The sequence below is a fragment of the Dama dama genome, chromosome 10 (genome assembly GCF_033118175.1).
Source record: "Dama dama isolate Ldn47 chromosome 10, ASM3311817v1, whole genome shotgun sequence".
Taxonomy (NCBI): domain Eukaryota; kingdom Metazoa; phylum Chordata; class Mammalia; order Artiodactyla; family Cervidae; genus Dama; species Dama dama.
Window position 1 is genome coordinate 35,907,256 of NC_083690.1, and position 19,646 is coordinate 35,926,901.

The window sequence follows — 19,646 nt, forward strand, 5'->3', positions numbered from 1 at the left end:
ACTTCTCAGCCTCCAGAACTGTGAGAAATAAATGTCTGTCATTTAAACCCCCCAGTCTATGGTGGTTTGATACAACAGCCCAAAAAATGGACTAAGACAGGGAAGTTGGTGAAAGGAAAAGCTACACAGAAACTCTATTTACTAGTTTTTGCAACACTTATATAAATATAAAATTAAACTTTAAACAAAGTTTGAAAAAAACACCTGTAAAATTATTAAAATATATATATATGATAATGTGATTGAAACATGGTCTGGAATGGCTAAATTAGGAAACCACTTAAATATGCATCAATTGAGGGAATGGGAAATAAATGATGATGCTTTTCTACAGTGGAATACTACACAGCTGTTAAAAAGGAGGTGTCTCTATGGGAATATATTGCAAAATATTTTCCTGGGGGAAAACCAAGTTATAGAACAAAATAACATCACTTCATATTTGTTTAAGAAAATATGTTTACAATCAGGGACAAAGAGAATAGTAGCAGCCAAGGGTGGGGAGCCTTGGGAGTTCGGGATTCAGTTCAGTTCAGTTCAGTTGCTCAGTCGTGTCCGACTGTTCGTGACCCCATGAATTGCAGCACGCCAGGCCTCCCTGTCCATCACAAACTCCTGGAATTTACTCAAACTCATGCCCATCGAGTTGGTGATGCCATCCAGCCATCTCATCCTCTGTTGTCCCCTTTTCCTCCTGCCCCCAATCCTTCCCAGCATCAGGGTCTTTTCCAAAGAGTCAACTGTTCGCATGAGGTGGCCAAAGTATTGGAGTTTCAGCTTCAGCATCAGTCCTTCCAATGAACACCCAGGACTTATCTCCTTTAGGATGGGCTGGTTGGCTGCAAACTGGTATATACAGAAAGGATAAAAAACAAGGTTCTACTGTTTAGCATAAGGAACTATATTCAATATCCTGTGATAAACCAAAATGTAAAAGAATATGAAAAAGAATATATATATATATGTATATGCATAACTGAGTCACTTTGCCACACAGCAGTAATGAACACATTGTAATTCAACTATACTTCAATAAAACATAAATTAAAAAAGAAGAAGAAAATATATTCACAGATATACATATATGTGGAGAAAAAAATCTGGAATGATATTTTAACAATAGGATTATGGAGGTGACACTGGAAGAGGAGAGAATGTTCATTTTTTACTTTACTCAGTTATTACCAAATGCTTGAACTTCTTTTTAGCAGTAAGGATATACCACTATCTTCATAATAAAAACAAACAATAATAATTCTGACCTAGGAGCATACTCCTGTGGGTCCCACCAATTCATGCTGCAGGTTGATTCTGGGTTCAGCTCCATGCTGAGTCCTATAGTGGGCAGCACTGTGTGGGCACAGGCCCCAACTCAGGGGCTCACTCTTCATCTTTGGTGATGAAAACTTATCCAACTCATGATGACCCTGTGATGGTTAATTTTATGTGTCAACTTGGTTGAGCCACAGTACCTAGCTCTTTGGTCAAATGTGAATGGATGTTGCCATGAAAGTATTTCTTTAGATGAGATTAACATTGAGGGAGTAAACTTTGAGTAAAGCAGATTACCCCTCCATAATATGGTGGGCCTCATTCAATCAGGTGAAGGCCTTCAGAAAAAGACTGACCTCCCCTGAGGAAGAGGAAATTCTGTCAGTGGATTGCCTTCCGACCCCAGCTGCAACAGCAATTCTTCCCTGGGTCTCCACAGCCTATGCTGCAGCTTTTGGAGGTGCCAACCCACACCACCACATGAGCCAATTCCTTAAAAATCTCCCATATAATCTACTACCACACATTACTGGTTCTGCTTCTTTGAAGAACCTTGCCTAAAACAGAACCCCCCATGCAAATCTCCTCTTAGTGGAGGGCACAAAGTGTCAGGGAGAGGGATTTGCAGTTTGAGGAGGGTGGTCCCAGGCAGTAGATGAGGAAGGGTCTTTGAAACAGAAACCTAGGGCTGGAAAGGAGTAGGGGTGAGGGGGTAAGGAGTCCAGTTCCTGGAGCTGGAGCAAGACCTGAAGGGGCAGAGGATAAGGAGGAAGGCACGGCTGGGTCTCAGAGTCCCTGGATGTCTAGTCACCCATTCAGACCTCTCTCTCTGCTGAGGAGCTCCTGAGAGCTGGGAGCGGAGAACACTGGAGACAGAAGCAAGTCGGTGGAGGGGGCGGGGCTTGAGGTGGGCGGGGCCATGAAAGGGGCAGGGCGTGGTGGGGTGGGGCTGGGCAGAGGCAGGGCTTGGGTGGGTGTGGCTTGAAAGGGGCGGGGGCTGTGGTGTGGTGGGACCTGAGGGGCGGGGCTGTGAGGTGGGCGGGGCTTGTGGTGGGTGGGGCTGTGAGGGTGGGGCTTGAGGTGGGCAGCTCTTGAGAAGACGGGCTTGTGGGGTTTTGTGTGTGTGTGTGTGTGTGTGAGTGAGTGAGTGGCCTCGCCTGGCCCTTTTGCTCATCAAATATCCACTGGATTATGAGGATCTTTCAGCTGGGGAGTAAGTCCCTTTCATCTTTGCACACACATTGTCCCTATACCCCAAACACAAAAGGTGCTCCATAAATGCGTGCCCGACTCTGTTTCCAGGCGTCAGCCCTCCTACCCCAGCAGCTCTGCTAGAGCTGGGTTCACCCAGAGGAGGTGAAAGGAAAGGCAGAGCTGGCCAGCCCTGCGGCCGTTACCTCACGAGGTTCGCGCAGGGGCCGGGCCACCGGCAGCTCTGGTACACGCGCTGGACCACCGTCTCCGAGCCATTCTGCACCTGGCAGGACACCGTCCGTGTCACCGTGTGATGGCACCAGTGCCTGTGGGGAGAGCAACAGTCACGTCAGTCCCGCCTGTTCCCCAGGTGTCTGACCGGGGATCAAAAGGCCGTCCGGGGCCAGAAGGGGCCCCACCACATGCCTGCAGGGCCACTGCTGCTGGGCAAGGGGCCCACTGAGACCCTCTGCCCGGTCAAAGGGAGAGAGTAGTCACACCCCTTAGCCATCAAGCTCCCCCCCGCCCAGCCCCCCGCGTCATTCCAGTCTTCCAACAACTCCTTGTGAAATCAGGATGGGGCTGTACCCCTGCCAGGAAATCCCCCTCTGGAAGGGAAGACTGTCGGGGAGATGATTAGAACACAATGGAACGCGGGGTCATAGGGAAAATCACAGGATGAGCATGGGCCTGTGAAACTGTGGGAACCCAGCAGGGCCCCCAACCCAGGTCCTAAGAAAGGGCTCCGGCTGAGAACTGAAAGATCCAAGTCAGCCAACCCTAAGTGTAGGGGCAAAGAGTGGGGACAATCTGCAGAAGAGACAGCAGAGTGAGCAAAGGCAAGGAGCTGAGACGGACTGTCGTGGGTTCAGAGACCTGCCTGCCGCCAGAAGACTGGAGGAAGGGGAGGAGCCAGGAGACAGGAAGAGGCCTGGAACCTGCCAGGCTAGAAGTGGGTCTCATCCTGACGGTGGTGGGAGCCACTGAAAGACTCTGAGCTGTGGGCAATGACTCAGATGGCTCTGATTTTAGAAAAGCCCCTCTGGTGCAGTGTGTAAGAGCTGAGGAGGCCTGAGCTGGGACCCAGGGAGCTCGGGGTGCAGAACATGTGCAAACAATATGGTGATTGGATCAAGAAGGCAGACACCTCCCCCCTCCCATCTCCAGATCCCAGAAATTGAAAATCTAAAAGTAAGTCCCCCATGAAATCATCAAGATGGTGGCAGAAGAGGTCTCTTACTCAGTACCCCCCCAGTAACAATAATTTGGCAGTTGTCCTCAGACAAAATGCCTTTGTGGGAGCTTTGGCATTTTTGCAAACTATTTATCTGATAAGGATTGATATCAAAATATATAAGGAACTCATAAAACTCAATAGCAAAAATTAATAATAATCCATAAAAAATGGCCAAAGAATCTGAATAGACATTTTCCCAAAGAACACATGTAGAATACATACAGATGGCCAACAGACACATGAAAAGGTACTCAACATCAGTTTGTGAAAGTCGCTCAGTCATGTCCGACTCTTTGTGACATGACCCCATGGACTATACGGTCCATGGAATTCTCCAGGGAAGAATACTGGAGTGGGTAGCAGTTCCCTTCTCCAGGAGATCATCCTAACCCAGGTCTCCTGCATTGCAGGCAGATTCTCTACCAGCTGAGCTACCAGGGAAGCCTCATCAGGGAAATGCAAATCAAAATAAGATATCACCTCACACCTGTTAGGATGGCTGTTATCAAAAAGACATGAGACAACAAGGATTGTTGAAGGTGGGGAAAAAAGGGAACCATGGTACAGTGTTGGTAGGAGGGTAAATCGGTGCACCCATTATGGTAGGTTCCTCAAAAAAATTAAAAATAGAATTATTATATGATCCAGGAATCTCACTTCTGGTTTATCTATCCAGTTCGGTTCAGCTCAGTCACTTCTATCCAAAGGAAACAAAATCAGTATCCCAAAGAAACATCTGTACCTCCTTGTTCATTGCAGCATTATTCACAATAGCCAAGATGGAAACAACATAAGTGTCCATCAACAGATAAATGGATAAAGAAAATGTAGTGTACATATACAAGGGAATGCAATTATTCAACCATAAAAAAGAAAGGAAACCTTACCATTTGTGACAACATGGATGAATCTAGAGGACATTATGCTAAGGGTGTAAGTCAGACAGAGAAAGACAAATCTGTATGATCTCATTTATAAGAAGAATCTGAATATGTCAAACTCATACAACCAGAGAGTAGGACAGTGGTTGTCAGGGGAGAGGGGGATGGGAGAGATGGGGAGATGTTGGTCAAAGGATACAAAATTCCATTTATAAGATGAATAAGTTCTGGGGATCTAATGTACAGTTTAGATCTGTACAGGGTGATTATGGTTCATAATACCATACTGTACACTTGAAGTTTGCTAAGAGAATAGATCTTCAGTGTTCATACTTATCTTCTTATACACATAAAGAAAGGAGCTATGTGAAATGATAGATGTGTTAATAATCCATGGTAATCATTTCACAATGAATATGCAATTAAATCATCACATTGTAAACTGAAAGAAATCAAGTTGTACAATCTAAATACCTTTTAAATTTGTCAATCAGAATTCAATAAAGCAGATAATACAAATAAAAAAGTCCCTAGGAGCCTCGGAAAACAAAAAGCAGTGGGACAGGTACTTTGAGGAATTTGAGGAGCTAAAAGCACCAGGGACTTAATGGAAGGAGGAAGCACAGTCCAAAACACACAGGGAAGAATGGGCTCAAGGTGGGCGCACTGTAGGAGCGGCAAATGTGGCTAATGGGAGAGGGGAGGGGCACAGAGGTGACTGTCAGAGGACCCCAGTAGAAGGAGCCAGACAGGGAGGACCAGGATTCCTAGCCTTGCTGGTGTCAAGAATCAGGCATTGGTGTCATACAGATGAAGTAAGTTAGAAAGAGAAAAACAAGTACGTATATTAACACATGTATGTGGGATCTGGAAAAATGGCATATAGATGATTTTATTTGCAAAGCAGAAAAAGAGACACAGACATGGAGAACAAATACAGGGATACCCAGGGGGAAAGCGGAGGGGTGGGGGGGTGGAACTGGGAGACTGGAATTGACACATAGACACTGTTGCTACTGGGTATAAAATAGGTAACTAATGAGGACATACTGTACAGAGCGGGGAGCTCTAACGCACTGTTGTGGCCTGAGCGGGAAGGAAGTCCAAAGAGGAGGGGGTGCAGGCATAAACATGGCTGATTCACCTTGCTGTTCAGTAGAAACTAACACAACATTGTAAAGCAATACTTCAATAAAAAATTAATTAAAAAAAAAAAAAGAATCAGGCATTGAACTCTCCTGTTTCATGGCAGGTGTGATCAGAATGGGTGCCTCAGAGGCTGATGACCTGCAGGAAAAACTGGGACTCTCTCAAGGTCAGACCGCTGAATTCTTGAACATTCTTTATCCTCTACCTATTCCACCAACCCACCAAGAGGCAAAGCAGCAATGAACCGGGAAACAGAAACAGCTAATGGAAAACCCCAAATGCCAAGAATTTCAAACTATTTAAGAAAAAAAGGCCAATACCCTGAAAGGTACTGACTCAACAGAGAATAAATCACACTTCAAGAAAAAACAATGAATGAAGCAATTGGAGATGCTGCCTATGGAGATGGTTTTCTCCAGTGTAATTCATGTCCTCAAGGAGACATAATCTTTCACACATAAGAAATACTATGAAATGAAAAAGTTAGATAACTTGGAAATGAAATATGACTGGGAAAAGAAAAAAGGCTCAACAGGTGGGCTGAAAATACAGAGTAGACAAATTAATGAATGAGCTGATGAATGGATAACGTGAGCCACGACCTCTCCAAGGATGCACTGCAAAGGGACACAGAGATGGAAAATGTGTGAGCAAAGGTGAGGTACCCAGAGGACAGACCAAGTTCCAACACACATCTATGACGGGAGACCAGAGACAGCACAGGAATGTATAGACTTGAAGCGATAATAAAGAATACGTCCCAGAGCTGGAAAAAGACAGGAATTCTTGTGTGTGTGTGTGAACAATTTTTTCATTTTTAAATATTTTTATTTAAATTTTATTAAATTTTATAGTTGATTTACAATGTTTCAGGGTACAGCAAAGGGATTCAGTGTTTTATATATATATATAAACATATATATATACATACATACACATACATACTTATATATTCTTTTTCAGATTCTTTTCCACTATAGATCATTACAAGATACTGAATACAGTTCCCTGTGCTATAGAGTAGGTCTTTACTGTTTAGTTCATTTATGTATAGTAGTGTGTATCTGTTAATTCCAGATTCCTAATTTATCCCCCTCCTATCTTTCCACTTTGGTAATCACAAGTTTGTTTTCTATGTCTGTGAGTCTATTACTGTTTTGTTAAGAAGTTCATTCGTATAATGCTCTTAGATTCTACATATGAGTGATATCCTATGATATTTATAAGACGTGAGTTCTTAATTCGAAAGGGCCCACTGAGTGCTAAGCAAGATGAACAAAGAAATGAATGAAAGTGAATCAACAAAATCAAACACAGGCTTTTAAAAAATCAAATAGACAAAATTTGGATAATTATTGTTGAGAGACAAACAAAATACATAAGTAGACACTGAGGACAAGAAAAAATTTTCATACAGAGATTAGACATTGTAAATAAATATTGTGTCTGATCGTAACATCAAAATTTTTCAAAATCTCGACAACTGGACAATTTTCTAGGAAAATATATTGGCACTGTCAAAAATACCATGAAAGAACATGAAAAAGCAGTCAGAAGTTGACCCCTTTCCCCAAAGGCACCAATTAACCTGGTTCTGCCACCAGTCTGCTGCGTAACTTGAACCGAGCCTCAGTGAAATAAAGTCTACCTCTCAAGGTTATTGTGAGGATTAAATGAGCAGGTCCAGGCTACTGGTGTGTGAACGACATGGCACTACCTACCCCAAGGTGTCATGACTGATTAGCTGGCCACTTGAACCCCACGATGTTCATAAAAGTGTAAGAATTGTCCTTCCTACTTTTACAGATGGGAAAATAAGTAGTGGGAGGTGAATTTCCACTGCCCATGACTCAAATCAGAGGCCGAGTTGGGAAGGGAATCCAGCTCTCCTGCCCGGGGCTGTACCTACACAGTACAAACCACTGTCTCTGCCAGTTACACAGGGAAGCCGGGCCTGGACCCTTCCTCCACCTCTACCAGGGGGCATCAGCAAGAATCTCGAGGGACGAACTGCTGCCCATTCCAAGGGTCATGCTCCACCCCGAGAGTTGCCCCTGGCGATCTGGAACAAAGTCCAGCCACTTCTGGGTCAGCGCTTTCTATAGGGAAATGAGCTATGAATTGGAAAACATTTTCAAATGCCTCGATTCATCATCTCCAGACACTTGATCTTTTAATGGGCTGTAAATGGCCTCCCAAAATCAAAACCTGGCCAAAAACAACCAAGAAGGCAGGCAGAGACAAGGAAGGAGGGCTCCGGGTCTTTTCAGATGGAATTCTAAACCCTGTTCATCCCCAGGCTCCCGAGGTTCCAGGGAATTTTGGGAGAAGACACTCTGCCCTCACATGGGGTCCCCCTTAGGATCCCCAGGTCCTGGGTATCACACCTATGTCTTCTGCTTGCTAGGTGGCATCGCACCACCGCCCACCCTCACCCCCACCCCTGACCATGATGAGTGCACAATGGTGGGTGAACAAGGCTATATGGGCTACAGAATGACTCCACCCAGAGACCGGCTTGACAGTGGAAGTACAGCTCGTGATTGCACCGGAAGGACTGCACCGGAAGGACTGGCCAGGGGCGCAGAATTTGGGAGTGGCAGGGGTGGTCTTCAAACTGCCTAGGAAGTGAGGGTGGCCTCAGCAGCCTCCATCAGGATCGGGGGAGGGGGGATGACTGGCATTATTTGGGGACATCATCTCAGCAATATCCGTTCACCATTGCCACCCGCCCTCCAATTGAGCTTTCATGGTGGGTCCAGGATGGGAAACTGACTCCCAGATTTGGGGACAAATCTGCTCTCCTCCACGCTTGTTTCCTTAGGAGGAGAGGCCCAGGGCTACAGTCTATAGGGTGTCACAAAGAGTAGGACACAACTGAAGCGAATTAGCACGCACGCACGCGCACGCACACACACACACACACACACACACACACACACACACCCCACCTCTGATGTGTGTTAGTCTCTCAGTCGTGTCCGGCTCTTTATGACCCCATGGACTGTAGCCCGCCAGACTCCTCTGTCCATGGGGATTCTCCAGGCAAGAATACTGGAGTGGGTTGCCATGCCCTCCTCCAAGGGATCTTCCTGACCCTGGGATCGAACCCAGGTCTCCAACATCGCAGGCGAATTCTTTACCATCTGAGCCACCAGGGAAGCCCAATCTACCCCTAATGGAGAAGAGCAACTGATGTGGCCCTGCTCCACCTGGCCCCCAGAGGGGCTGCTCCCAAGCAGCTTTCACCACACTAAGTGTCTGGCTCTCTGACTTGGTGAATCGTGAAATCCTTCGTTGAGTCCTTTGGGAAAAACCAGTGCTAAGTGGCTTTAGGAAACCATGTCATGATGAAACGGAGAGGTCTTCAGAACACCCCCAGCCCATGCCCTCCTCTGAACAGGATTAACCAACCTGTCTCTGATGCTATTTTACCCAGGAAATGCCACTGCAGCAGTCCTCCCTGCCTTAGTCCCGGGACCCCCTCCCCCACCGACCCCTGAGCCCCAGTCCTGTCTGAGCTTTGCTTTGGGACCTGATCTCGCCTCCCCCACCGACTCCTGAGCCTGACCCAAGCCTGGGGGCATTGACAGTGCCCTCCTTCCCACAAGGACCACACAGTCTGCCCCCATATCCCTGCCCCACGCTCTGCTCCACTCCATTGGCATCACCTCAATGCTTCCTCTTGAACTCCCGACATATGTGCCCCACCTGCATGGACACACCTCGTCACAGCCCATGGAACACCTCAAGACACACCACTGCAATCCGTCCACGACTGAGACCATCGCTCTCCAACCCCTTGTCGCTCCATCTTGGTGACTAGCTGCACTAAGCTTCTGGTCCCCTGACCCAGAATCCCCAGGGGGAAGCTGCCCCACCCTCCATCTTCTCCCTCCCTCACGCTCCATGGCTGACCAGCCCTACATCAGCAGAGTCCTACCTGCACCCTGGCCCTGGGCCCATGGTCCTGATACCCACAGTCCAGCCCCTGCTGGTCTGCCAGTCTCCCTGCAGTCTCCTCCAGGTGCCACCAGAGGGCGCTCCCTAAACCACAACCCATGGGTCCTGAGCACATAGAGACCTTCTCCTGCAGAGTCGGGCCCAGCCCCTCAAGACTGGTTTCCTGGTTGACAAAGCAGTTTCACATACATTGTCATAGGATGACTTGTATCCCCCCAAATTCGTATGCTGAAGCCCTAACCCTAGTTACCTCAAAATCTGACTATTGGCAATAGGGTCTTTTAAAGAGATAATTACATTAAAGTGAGGTCCTTACAGTGGGTTCTAATCCAATATGACTGGTGTCTTTATCAAAAGAGGAAATTTGGACGTGATATGAACAGAGGCGGGGTTGGAGGGGGGGTGTTTCTCTGGTGGCGCAGACAGTAAAGAATCCGCCTGCAATGAGGGAGACCCAGGTTCGATCCCGGGGTCAGGAAGACCCCCTGGAGAAGGGAACAGCAACCCCACTCCAGTGTTCTTGTCTGGAGAACCCCATGGACAGAGGGGCCTGGCAGGCTACCGTCCACAGGGTCTCAAAGAGTCAGACCCGACTGTTGACTTTCATGAACAGAGGGAAGGAGGCCTCAGGAGAAAGTACCTTTGCCAGGACCTTGATCTTGGACTTCCGGCTTCCAGAACCATAAGGAAAGTAATTTCTGTTGTTTCAGCTGCCCCCTGTGCAGTACTCGGTTATGGCTGTCCCGGTCAACTCACTCACGTACATGACCTTGTTCAACTTCTACTTTTGTTCAACTTCTCAACAAGTCTCAGGTAGGAGTTCTACCAAGAAGGAACACAGACTTCAGGGGAGATTCAAGGTCACACAGTGATAAGTGATCAGTGTAGGTTCTTCTTTTTTTTTTTTTAATTGAAATATAATTAACCTACAATACTATGTGTTTCTGGCTTACAAGAGAGCGGTTCAATATTTCTACACCTCACAAAATGATCACCATAATAAGTCTTGTGACCATCTGTCACTATACAAAGTTTTCACGATATCATGAATTATATTCCCCGGACTGTACATTCTATCCCTGAGATTCATTTATTTTGTAACTGTAAGTTCATCCCTTTTATCTTGGGTCTTGAAGGGCAGCCTTCTAATTCCAAACCTCATGTGGTATCCACGTGGCCATGAAGGACAACGTAGAGTTAGTAAATACCGCATACTGTTAGCAAATACCGCATACTCCGGCAGGCCCTCAGGGGACCACCTCACATGCCAAACAGCAGGCAGAGGGGCCAGCCCCTGCCTCATGTGTGAAACCATTGGGACAATTCCTGAGGGTGATTCAGGCCACAGCAGAGCTCACAGGGTGGGCTCTGAGCGAGTCCTGTCCCCTGCCCCCTCCCCTCTGCGGTTACCTAATCGGGACCTCCTCACACAACCCTGGGCAGTCAGAACTGCTATCACGCCAGTTTTCCAGGTAAGGAAGCCAAGGCATATCCAAGGCCACCCAACAAATCAACGGACAACCCAGATTCAAGCCCAGCCGTTAGCCACCTGGCTACCCTGCTGGCTTGACCTGAAGCTCGCCCTGAGAGCCTGGGTCTCTGCATACAGGGGTCTGTCCACCTGGGGCCATGCTGCCAGGAGGGGACAGGGCCGCAGACCGTGACAGACAGAGGCAGCGGGGTGGGCGGGGGGCTTGGGAGGTGGGGGTCGTGCTGCTGATGGAAACTGTGGAAGCCCGGGAGCTGGCATTTGCAGAGGCCTAGGTCCTGGGAGGGAGTCGGGATCCAAGCTAGATCTCCCCAGCCCACAGCGAGGAGCCAAATCTAACAAGAGGAAACACGACCAGGCAAATGTGGAGTCCAGCACTGCAGCCCCAAAACCCAGCGGACGAGCCCCAGATGGGGTGCAGTGGTTCTCGCCAACAATAAGTTCACTATGAGTCAGCAGAGTGTGCGGTCCACAGCAGGCAAAGGCGATCTCAGGCCGTCTGAACAGCAGAATAATGTTGAGAACATCCCTGCTCGCCTCTGCACCGGCCCAAATACGGCGGACCCTGGGCTGCACCACCCAGAGCCCCTCAATGCAGGGCCTTTAGCCCCAGGTGCTAGAAACACTGCCAGGGGTCATTCAGCCTCGGCTGCCCAGAACCACCTCCCCCAGGTCCCAGGTCTTCCTGGGGCCCCATCCAGTGTCTGGTCCCTGCACGAGATGAAAGGCCCAGCCATATGGACCGCAGGACAAGTGGGAGGGCCATTGGAGGTACAGGGTCCACATCACAGCTCAACTTCTGCCTCTAACTCCTGCTTCAGCCCCACCCCACCCCCCGCCCCAGCTTCCACGGGCATCAATCTTAAGAGCCGCCCTAAGACACATCCTCCCTCTTGGACCCCCATGGAGAGGAGCAAATTGAGAGGCGGTGCACTGGGAGGAGAGGGCTGCTGGCCGCTGTCCTGTGAGCAGGAGACGACAGGGCTGGGAGCGAGGCGGGGCTGAGGGCCAGTGAGCATCCACGGGAAGAGGACAGGTCAGAGGCCCACGATCTGGGGAGGGAGAGGGGAAGGCCCCATGCCCCCCAGGCTCCCACCTGCCCTCTCCAGTAGGTGAGACCTGTTGGCAATGGATCATTCAGACATCTTCAGATATATGGGCTTCCCTGGAGGTTCAGTTGGTAAAGAATCCTCCTGCAATGCAGGAGACCCAGGTTCAATCTCTGGGTCGCAAAGATCTCCTGGAGAAGGGCATGGCAACCCACTCCAGTATTCTTGCCTGAAGAATCCCTTGGACAGAGGAGCCTGGCGGGTTATAGTCCAGGGGGTTGCAAAGAGTCAGACATGACTGAGCAACTAAGACTTCAGATATATTGAGCAGAAACAAGCTGAAGGCCACAGTGGGGTAGCTTGGGAGCCCAGCTCTGCACCCAGAGATAAGTACAAGGGAACCAGATGACCCTTGCTCGCGGGGCCACCAAGGGCCCAGAGCAGGGTCAGAATATGGAGACCATCAGAAGGTAGACTTCCACTCAGGCTGGAAAGGTGTCTGCTCCCAGAAGGGTGGGCCACGGTGCAATGAGCTGCCCATATAGTTGTAGTGGGTGCCCTGTCCTAACAGGTGATGGGTGAGCAGAGGCAGGACCCCCACTCGGTGGATGGAGGGTGAACATACACAATTGGCCCTCAAAGAGCTTGGAGGAGACTCACCCTATTGGAAAAGAGGAGGTAAGACACAGATTTTCAAATGAGATGGGAACCTGGTCAGTGGGGTTCCAGGAAGACCAGCTGGTGGCAGAGGCCAGACGCTGAGCCCATTCGGGATAAACAGGCACAGTCCTTGAAAGCATCAGCCAAGGCCCCACGGAAGCTCCCTGAAATGGCCTTTACCACCTAGGTCGAAACCGGGCCCATCCATGGGCTACCATGCAGCATCTTGCAACAAATAATCGTCCAAGAAACTGGCTGATATTTCTCTCCATTTCTCATCTCTCATCCACGTAAACCACTGTCTGGAGTTAGCGCTTTGTTTGTGTAAGGATAATTGAATGTGTGTTACACTAAGGCCTGATGGGTTTTCAGGGCACAAAAACCAATAGGAGTGTTTGGATAAGCAGATCAATTTGCGTGCATCTCCTCCCAATCGTTTTTACTGGAACTCTCCGTTTCAAGGCAACACTGGGGAGGAATTTAAGTACATGTGAGGTCACTGGCTTTCAGAGGGAAAGGATGCTGATCGGAAAGTCCCGTGGCAACTGACCAAATGTTTCTGCAAGAAAGGAGCGTGCTGGCACAGACTCCAGGGTGCCAAACAGAGACTTCGAGGGGTAATTCAGATTCGTGGGCGGGTGGGGGGTGTGCTGGAGAGCCAGCAGACCCCGGGGATCTCGGCTGTGCTGCAGGCAGCCTCTGGGCTTCCTCCCACTTCATTATTGTCTGCACTCATCCTCTAGCACCTTCCACAGCGGGGAATTCTTGAGGCCTCCCCCACCAGAAGGGAGGCTGGAGAGAGCCCTGCATGGAACATCAGCTACTTAGGAGTTGAATTTCTCATTCAGAGGAGGGCAGCTAAGGGAGTATATGATTTGGCCGAACCGACCGTGTGGTTTTTGAGCATTTATATCGATCTGCATCTACTCCCCTTAATGGGAGCACCAGAGTCAGCAAGTTGTGAGAAGATGGGGCCAAATGCGTTGTGTGGGATCAGCGTTCCTGCACATGTTTAGGGGGACCACATGCTGAGACGCTCTCTGGCCACAAAGAACCACCCCCCGTGACCAGCACTGGAACTGACCAGCACTTTTCCTGAGTGCCCACAGTGCATCAACAAGGTGCTGTGCATTCATTCTGGACCTCCCAATGGTCCTTGGTATCCACAGGGGACCAGGATGCATTTGGTCAGTGAGTGATCTCTGTGGAGAGTAGAGCCTTCTCGTGTCCAAGATCAGGATGGACCCAGCAGGGTTTTTCTCAGAAGACATAGTCCTTTGTCGTCTTTCTCAAGTGCATCATCTCTCAAAACCACCTCCTGACTCAGATTCTGTGGGGACAGGCCCAGGAACAGGCAGGTGTAACGGGTTCCCAGGTGATGCTGAGTAGGAAGGAGTGGCACTAATGAGAAAGTCTTCTTTCTCCCCTAGTCTCTTTCCTGGGTTGGAGAGACGCGGATTGGCCCAGCTTCTTCACCCACACCACGCCCCAGTAGGTCTAGTTGCTTTGGGTCAGATGCTCACTCCTAGGTGGCTGCGGGAGTGGGGGAGTTACATGGTACAAAACAAGGGGGCCCAGGACCACGGCAGCAGGTACTCTGGGGAACTGTGTCCCTTTAGAACAGACTATGAGACAGGCAGGCCCAAGCTGACCTCTCATAGATGACACGTGTGTCCCAAGTAATCATCTCCTCCTCCTCCTCCTTCCTTAGGCATAGACCTCTGGGTTTCTTCAGACTCTGGGCATCAGTAAGGAAAGTAGGCAAAATCATAATCTCATTGGTTGAGGCACAGGCACGTTCACCCAGTTCTGGTCAATGACAAGAGGAAGTTGGCTAAAGGGCTTCTGGAAAACATTATCCCCTATGGGAGAAAGCAGGGAGTGCAAGAAGGGAAGCTCATCCTTATTTCTAGACAGAGTTGTACGAGAACGTGATGCCTGGAGCTGTGGCAGCCATATTAGAGCCATGAGGAAAGATAGCCTGGGGAAGGCAGAATAAAGGACAGGGCCCTTGAGCATGTGATGCTGTTGAATCTGCTAACCTTGGAGCCACCCACTTCTTAACATGCAAAATATTAAATCACCTTGTTGTGTGAGCCCATATCACACAACATGTAGCTTTTTACAACCATCTAAAAGCAACCTAATGGAAACCTGCTATCAGACAACACTGTTGAGACATAAGAATGTGAGACCAGGAGGCCCAGTTTGTGCTCGACCTGCACCACTTACCACCTGCGTGACCTTGGGCAAGTCTCAACTTCAGAGTCTCAGTTTCTCATCTGCAAACGGGAGCCCACCTTCCAAGGACTGCCAGAAGTCTCAAGAGGAATAACATCTGTATGAATGTAATCTGAAGACTGCAAACCTCTAGGGAGGTAATAGGTGTTACTTTCAAACTATAAAGATTTACTTCGTAATGCAAATCATGGTTCTGAACTAGCTTGATCTCTTCTGGGATGAAAGAAGACTTTGCTCTTTACCCAGTGGTATCTGCATTTTAAAAATATTTATGGGCTTATTTTTTTGCTGTGCTGAGTTTTTGTTGCGGCACATGCACTTAGTTGCCTTTCGGCGTGTGGGATCTTATTTCCCCGACCAAGGATCAAACCCACGTCCCCTGCATTGGAAGACAAATCCTTTTGTTTTTTTAACCTCTTATTTTGTATTGAGGTATAGCCGATTAACGAACAATATTGTGACAGTTTCAGGTGAAGAGTGAAGGGACTCAGCCATACATGTATCCACTCCCCCAAACTCCTCTCCCATCTGAAGGTGAATTCTTAACCACTGAACCATCAGGGAAGTCCCTGGAATCTGCATTTTTTTCCTCCACTAGATGATGAACAGTCTCAGAGGCTGTGTCTAGGTCTGTGAGGGTTACATTGCTGTGGTTTGACCAACCTTGGTTTGGGGTCTTAGGATCCCTGGGATGTAAATGCTTCACTTCCATAAACATCAGTGTAGCACATGCCCCAAGATTCCCACAGCTGAGTGCCAGCCACGGTGCTGACTCTGCCTGGAGGGCCCAAATGGGCATCACTCGCTGATCCCGCCAATGTTCATGGAGCCCCCTGCCTCATGCAAGGTCCCCCAATGAGTTGCATGTGGCCCTGCGCACTCCGGGATGCAGGAAATGCCCAGGTCCTGGGGAGTCAAGAGAATCAGGCTACAGTTCAGGCTACAGTTCCGCCTCACTGAACAGGCTTCATGGCATCCGAGCCTCGGTGACCTCCTTTATAAAATGGGAATAATAACATGCAGCCAGGGATCCACAAAAAATAAATGAATGTGAGAGCCGTTTGTCACTTGTTAAGGAGCATCAGTAAGAGTGACTGCCATGGTTATTATCACCGAGACTGTTGGGGAGATGGGGGCTGCAAACTCACTGGAGCCTTCCCTGACGGCCCAGCCCCTTGGAACTCAAGAGTGCCCGTCTCTGAGAATCCCTGCTGCAATGTTCAGGGGGAGGAACAGCACCCCGCGAGGGAGCGAACACATGGGAAGCCCACCTCTCCTCAACCCCCACCACTGTAGATGTGCTGGAAGGCTCTCCCACTTGGTGACGTAGTCGGAATGTGGTTTAGGTGTGTTTTTCTGGACAGTGTCTTGCTATGGATCTAGATGGAGGATTAAGAAAGCTTTGTACCCTCAAGAAGTTTTGCAAAGATCATCCTGTCCGTACCCCGGCTCTTTACAGGTGAGAAGAAAAGGGAAGGACCCAAGATGGATGGCATGCTGGTGGCAGAGCCTGGACAAAAGCCAGGACTCCTGTTTTTAATTTTCTCCCATCCTCCTACAATCAGCCAGGCGAGTGGTTCCCAGTGTTCACTTGAGGGAAAAGAAAAAAAAAAGCTGATAAGAATCTGAAGAATGTGACGGCTGAAAGGGACTGACTGTGGAATCTGGCATTTGATACCCGCCCGAGGATCACACACAATCACGACCAAGCGAGTCTCCCGTGCACCAAACACCTTCTGGACCTGCACCCATTTCCAAAGGAACAGGGTTTGGGCTCTCAACTCCGGGCCCAGCTGGGTGGCCCATGACACCCCAGAAACCTGCAGTTGTCGGAGCCTCTAAGGGATTCCTCAATTCCCCTGCAAAGGGCAGAATTTGGGAGAATGAATGCCGCCTTCCGAATTAAATCCCGCTGTTTGTGAACTCTGCCTTTTCTTTGGGATCCCCACTTCTCAAACCTGCCTTTGCTTCCTAATCTCTTAGCAGTCTCTTGCTCTCAGCACCCTTCACTGGCAGCTCATCACCCCCTTCAGCAGGCAGCAGGGAAACATGGGTTAAAACCAGTGGATCCTGCACTTTTCATCCAAGACAAGCCAGTGGGTTCCAGGGACCTTCCTCACAGGAGCCTCCAGGGCCCTGACTTGGGGATCCAGCTGCAGGAATTGCTGCCGCCACCTCCTCCTCAGCAGCAGATGGAACAGACAAGACAGCCTCCGAGCTGGGGGATTGTTATCGAGGCCATCACCCTTCACCTCAGCAGAAGGGCCCGAGAAACACTGCCCCTCGCCTAGAAGTCAGACAGCTGGGAATCCAGACTGGCCAAGAGAGGTACCACATTCTCCAGTCGGCCAGGGCCCGGCTTCTACTGCCCACGGGGCTGGCGGTGTCGGGGAAAGCCTTGCCCTACACCCTCTCCGGGCAGGTAGTTCTGCAAACACCTGAGTCTGCAGAATCCCCCACACCACCCCACAGGGACTCTGATCCCCTCGAACCACACCCACCTGGGCGGGGGCCCTCCTGCTGGTGGCAGTTCATCTTCCCTGGTCCCCCCACCCCAGGATGTTCTGCTGGCCTCCCCCTCCCCTCCTTTCCTATCACCTGCAGGCCGCCCACCTCCCAATCCACGGAGAACGCTGAGGCCCCTGGTGTGCACTCCCTCGGCTCCCCCCCGCCCCAGCCTCCTCCGGGCTTACCCGGCTCATCCTCCCCCTCCCACTCACCCGGAAGAGGTGGCCTCTGCACCTCTCAGCTCACCTGGGGTCAGGAGGCTGTGCCAGCTGTCCCCCCGCCTCCCAAGCTCCATATAGTCCAGGCTTTCACGTCCATCCTCCGCTGGATCTTCGTCCAGCGACCCACAGGCTCCGGGCTCTCGCATCAGACCCCAGTCCCCACGCCCAGGCTCATCCTTCTCTCTCCTTCGCTTCTTTGGGGCCACAGTTCTCAAAAGAGGAGTCCTAACGCCCCGGCCTCCCAAGTCTCCACTCCTGACTCTCTGAGCCCCATCAACACCTCCTCTTCCTCATTCCTCTCTGAGCCTCATCTAGACGTTGGGGTCCCCCAGGTCCCATGAATCCATCCTGCTCCCTCTATGCCCGCCTTTAGGGAGCTCGTCTACTCCAGGTGTCTAGACGGAAGGCCCCTGGTCATCGTCTCCAGGCCATCCTGGCACTGGACTGTTCCCAAGCTCAAAAGCGAACCCAGCGTCCTGCACACCAAACCGGCTCCCCTTCCCCATGACTCGGCCCTTCACTCAGCAAACGTCCCCCGGCATCTCAGCCACCTCGCCTGCACCAGGGCTTTATGCTGTCTCCTTAGCACCCACTGGGCCTCCCCTGCTGGCTCCTGCTGCCATTGGTCCCCGCCTCCTGGTCCCTCCCAGGACACTATTCTGCTTCCTCCAGTGCCCCCCACCCCAACACCGGGGCAGGAAATGATCCTTAGCATCCAGCATCAGCATCAGTCAGGCCCGAGGAATGTTCGTGAGGAGGACGGGCATTTGCAGAAGCCTGGAGGTTCTAGAACTGCCAGAGAAACGGCTGCGTGGGGCTGGAGGGGTCATGTGGTTCCAGCCTTGGCCTGAGTACAGGGAAGCCCTCGAAACAGTCTGCAAGCCAGGGCAGGATGTGAACACAGCTAAGTTCCAGAAGGTTTTCTCCAGCAGCCCCTGCATGCGCGACCCCAGGGCTGAGACCCCACCCCAAGACGGCAGCCTCCAGAGAAGCCGGGTGGAAGGCAATCCCTCAGCCCCGCTTTGTTCTCCACTGTGATTGAAGGCAGATGTCCCCCCCGTCGGGCAGCCCACCTTCCCCTCACCTTTCCCCTCTCACGCCGCTGCTCTGCCCAAGTCCTCCAGGCACCTCGGGGTCAGCCACAAAAAAAGAGACAGGATCACTGGAGAAGAACTGCCCCTCTCCCCTGGAACCCGGCGGAGACAGACTCTTTCAAGTTCTTGGTTTGTTTCTGCAGAGCCATTCCCCCACTGTCCCGCTGATGAAAGGCCTTTCCTCCCAGGAACCCCTGCAGACAGGCGGCTCCCACAGAGCCCCCCAGGAGGGCCCTTCCGTCTGCACCTCGTCTGTCCTGGGAGCACGGCCGCAGGGGCTGGCCCGGCTAGTGCACTCCTACAGGCGGGCTTTACCGTGAGATAGCGACAGAAAATTAAAGCCATCACAAGCTGCAGGATGCGAGGAAGCAGGCCACCCAACGGTCGGTCACATGAGACAAAGCTGAAAACTAATGACTTGCAGTTTCCCTGCTAGAAAGGTTTCTTTTCATCAGGTCTGTGGTGGGATGGCTGAGCTTTTGGTTAGAATTCCTCAGTATAAGGGTTTCTCCTCTCCAAAAGAGACCTCACAACAGGACACTGGGGATCAAATGACGGCGAGGCCTGCAGACCCACTGCTTTTCTTTTCTCTAAACCATTTTATTGAGGTACGATGGACACACGAAAAGCTGTACATTATCTAATGGATACAACTGGATGAATTCAGAGACAAGTATATGTTGGGGAA

General features: G+C 50.3%; 2 protein-coding genes across 2 annotated transcripts in view; one reads left to right on the plus strand and one right to left on the minus strand.

The window, feature by feature from the left end:
- Window positions 1-19,646, minus strand: part of COL26A1 (collagen type XXVI alpha 1 chain) — a 201,445-nt gene that overhangs the window by 120,808 nt on the left and 60,991 nt on the right. Inside the window, exon 2 of the mRNA XM_061153496.1 lies at window positions 2,670-2,792. The gene's annotated coding sequence lies outside the window, so the exon portion shown is untranslated. The remainder of the gene's footprint in view (window positions 1-2,669; window positions 2,793-19,646) is intronic.
- LOC133063238 (nascent polypeptide-associated complex subunit alpha, muscle-specific form-like) overlaps window positions 18,609-19,646 on the plus strand; it is a 31,703-nt gene continuing 30,665 nt past the window's right edge. Inside the window, exons 1-2 of the mRNA XM_061152360.1 lie at window positions 18,609-18,867; window positions 19,147-19,274. Coding sequence (XP_061008343.1) covers window positions 18,609-18,867; window positions 19,147-19,274 — 387 coding nt within the window. The remainder of the gene's footprint in view (window positions 18,868-19,146; window positions 19,275-19,646) is intronic.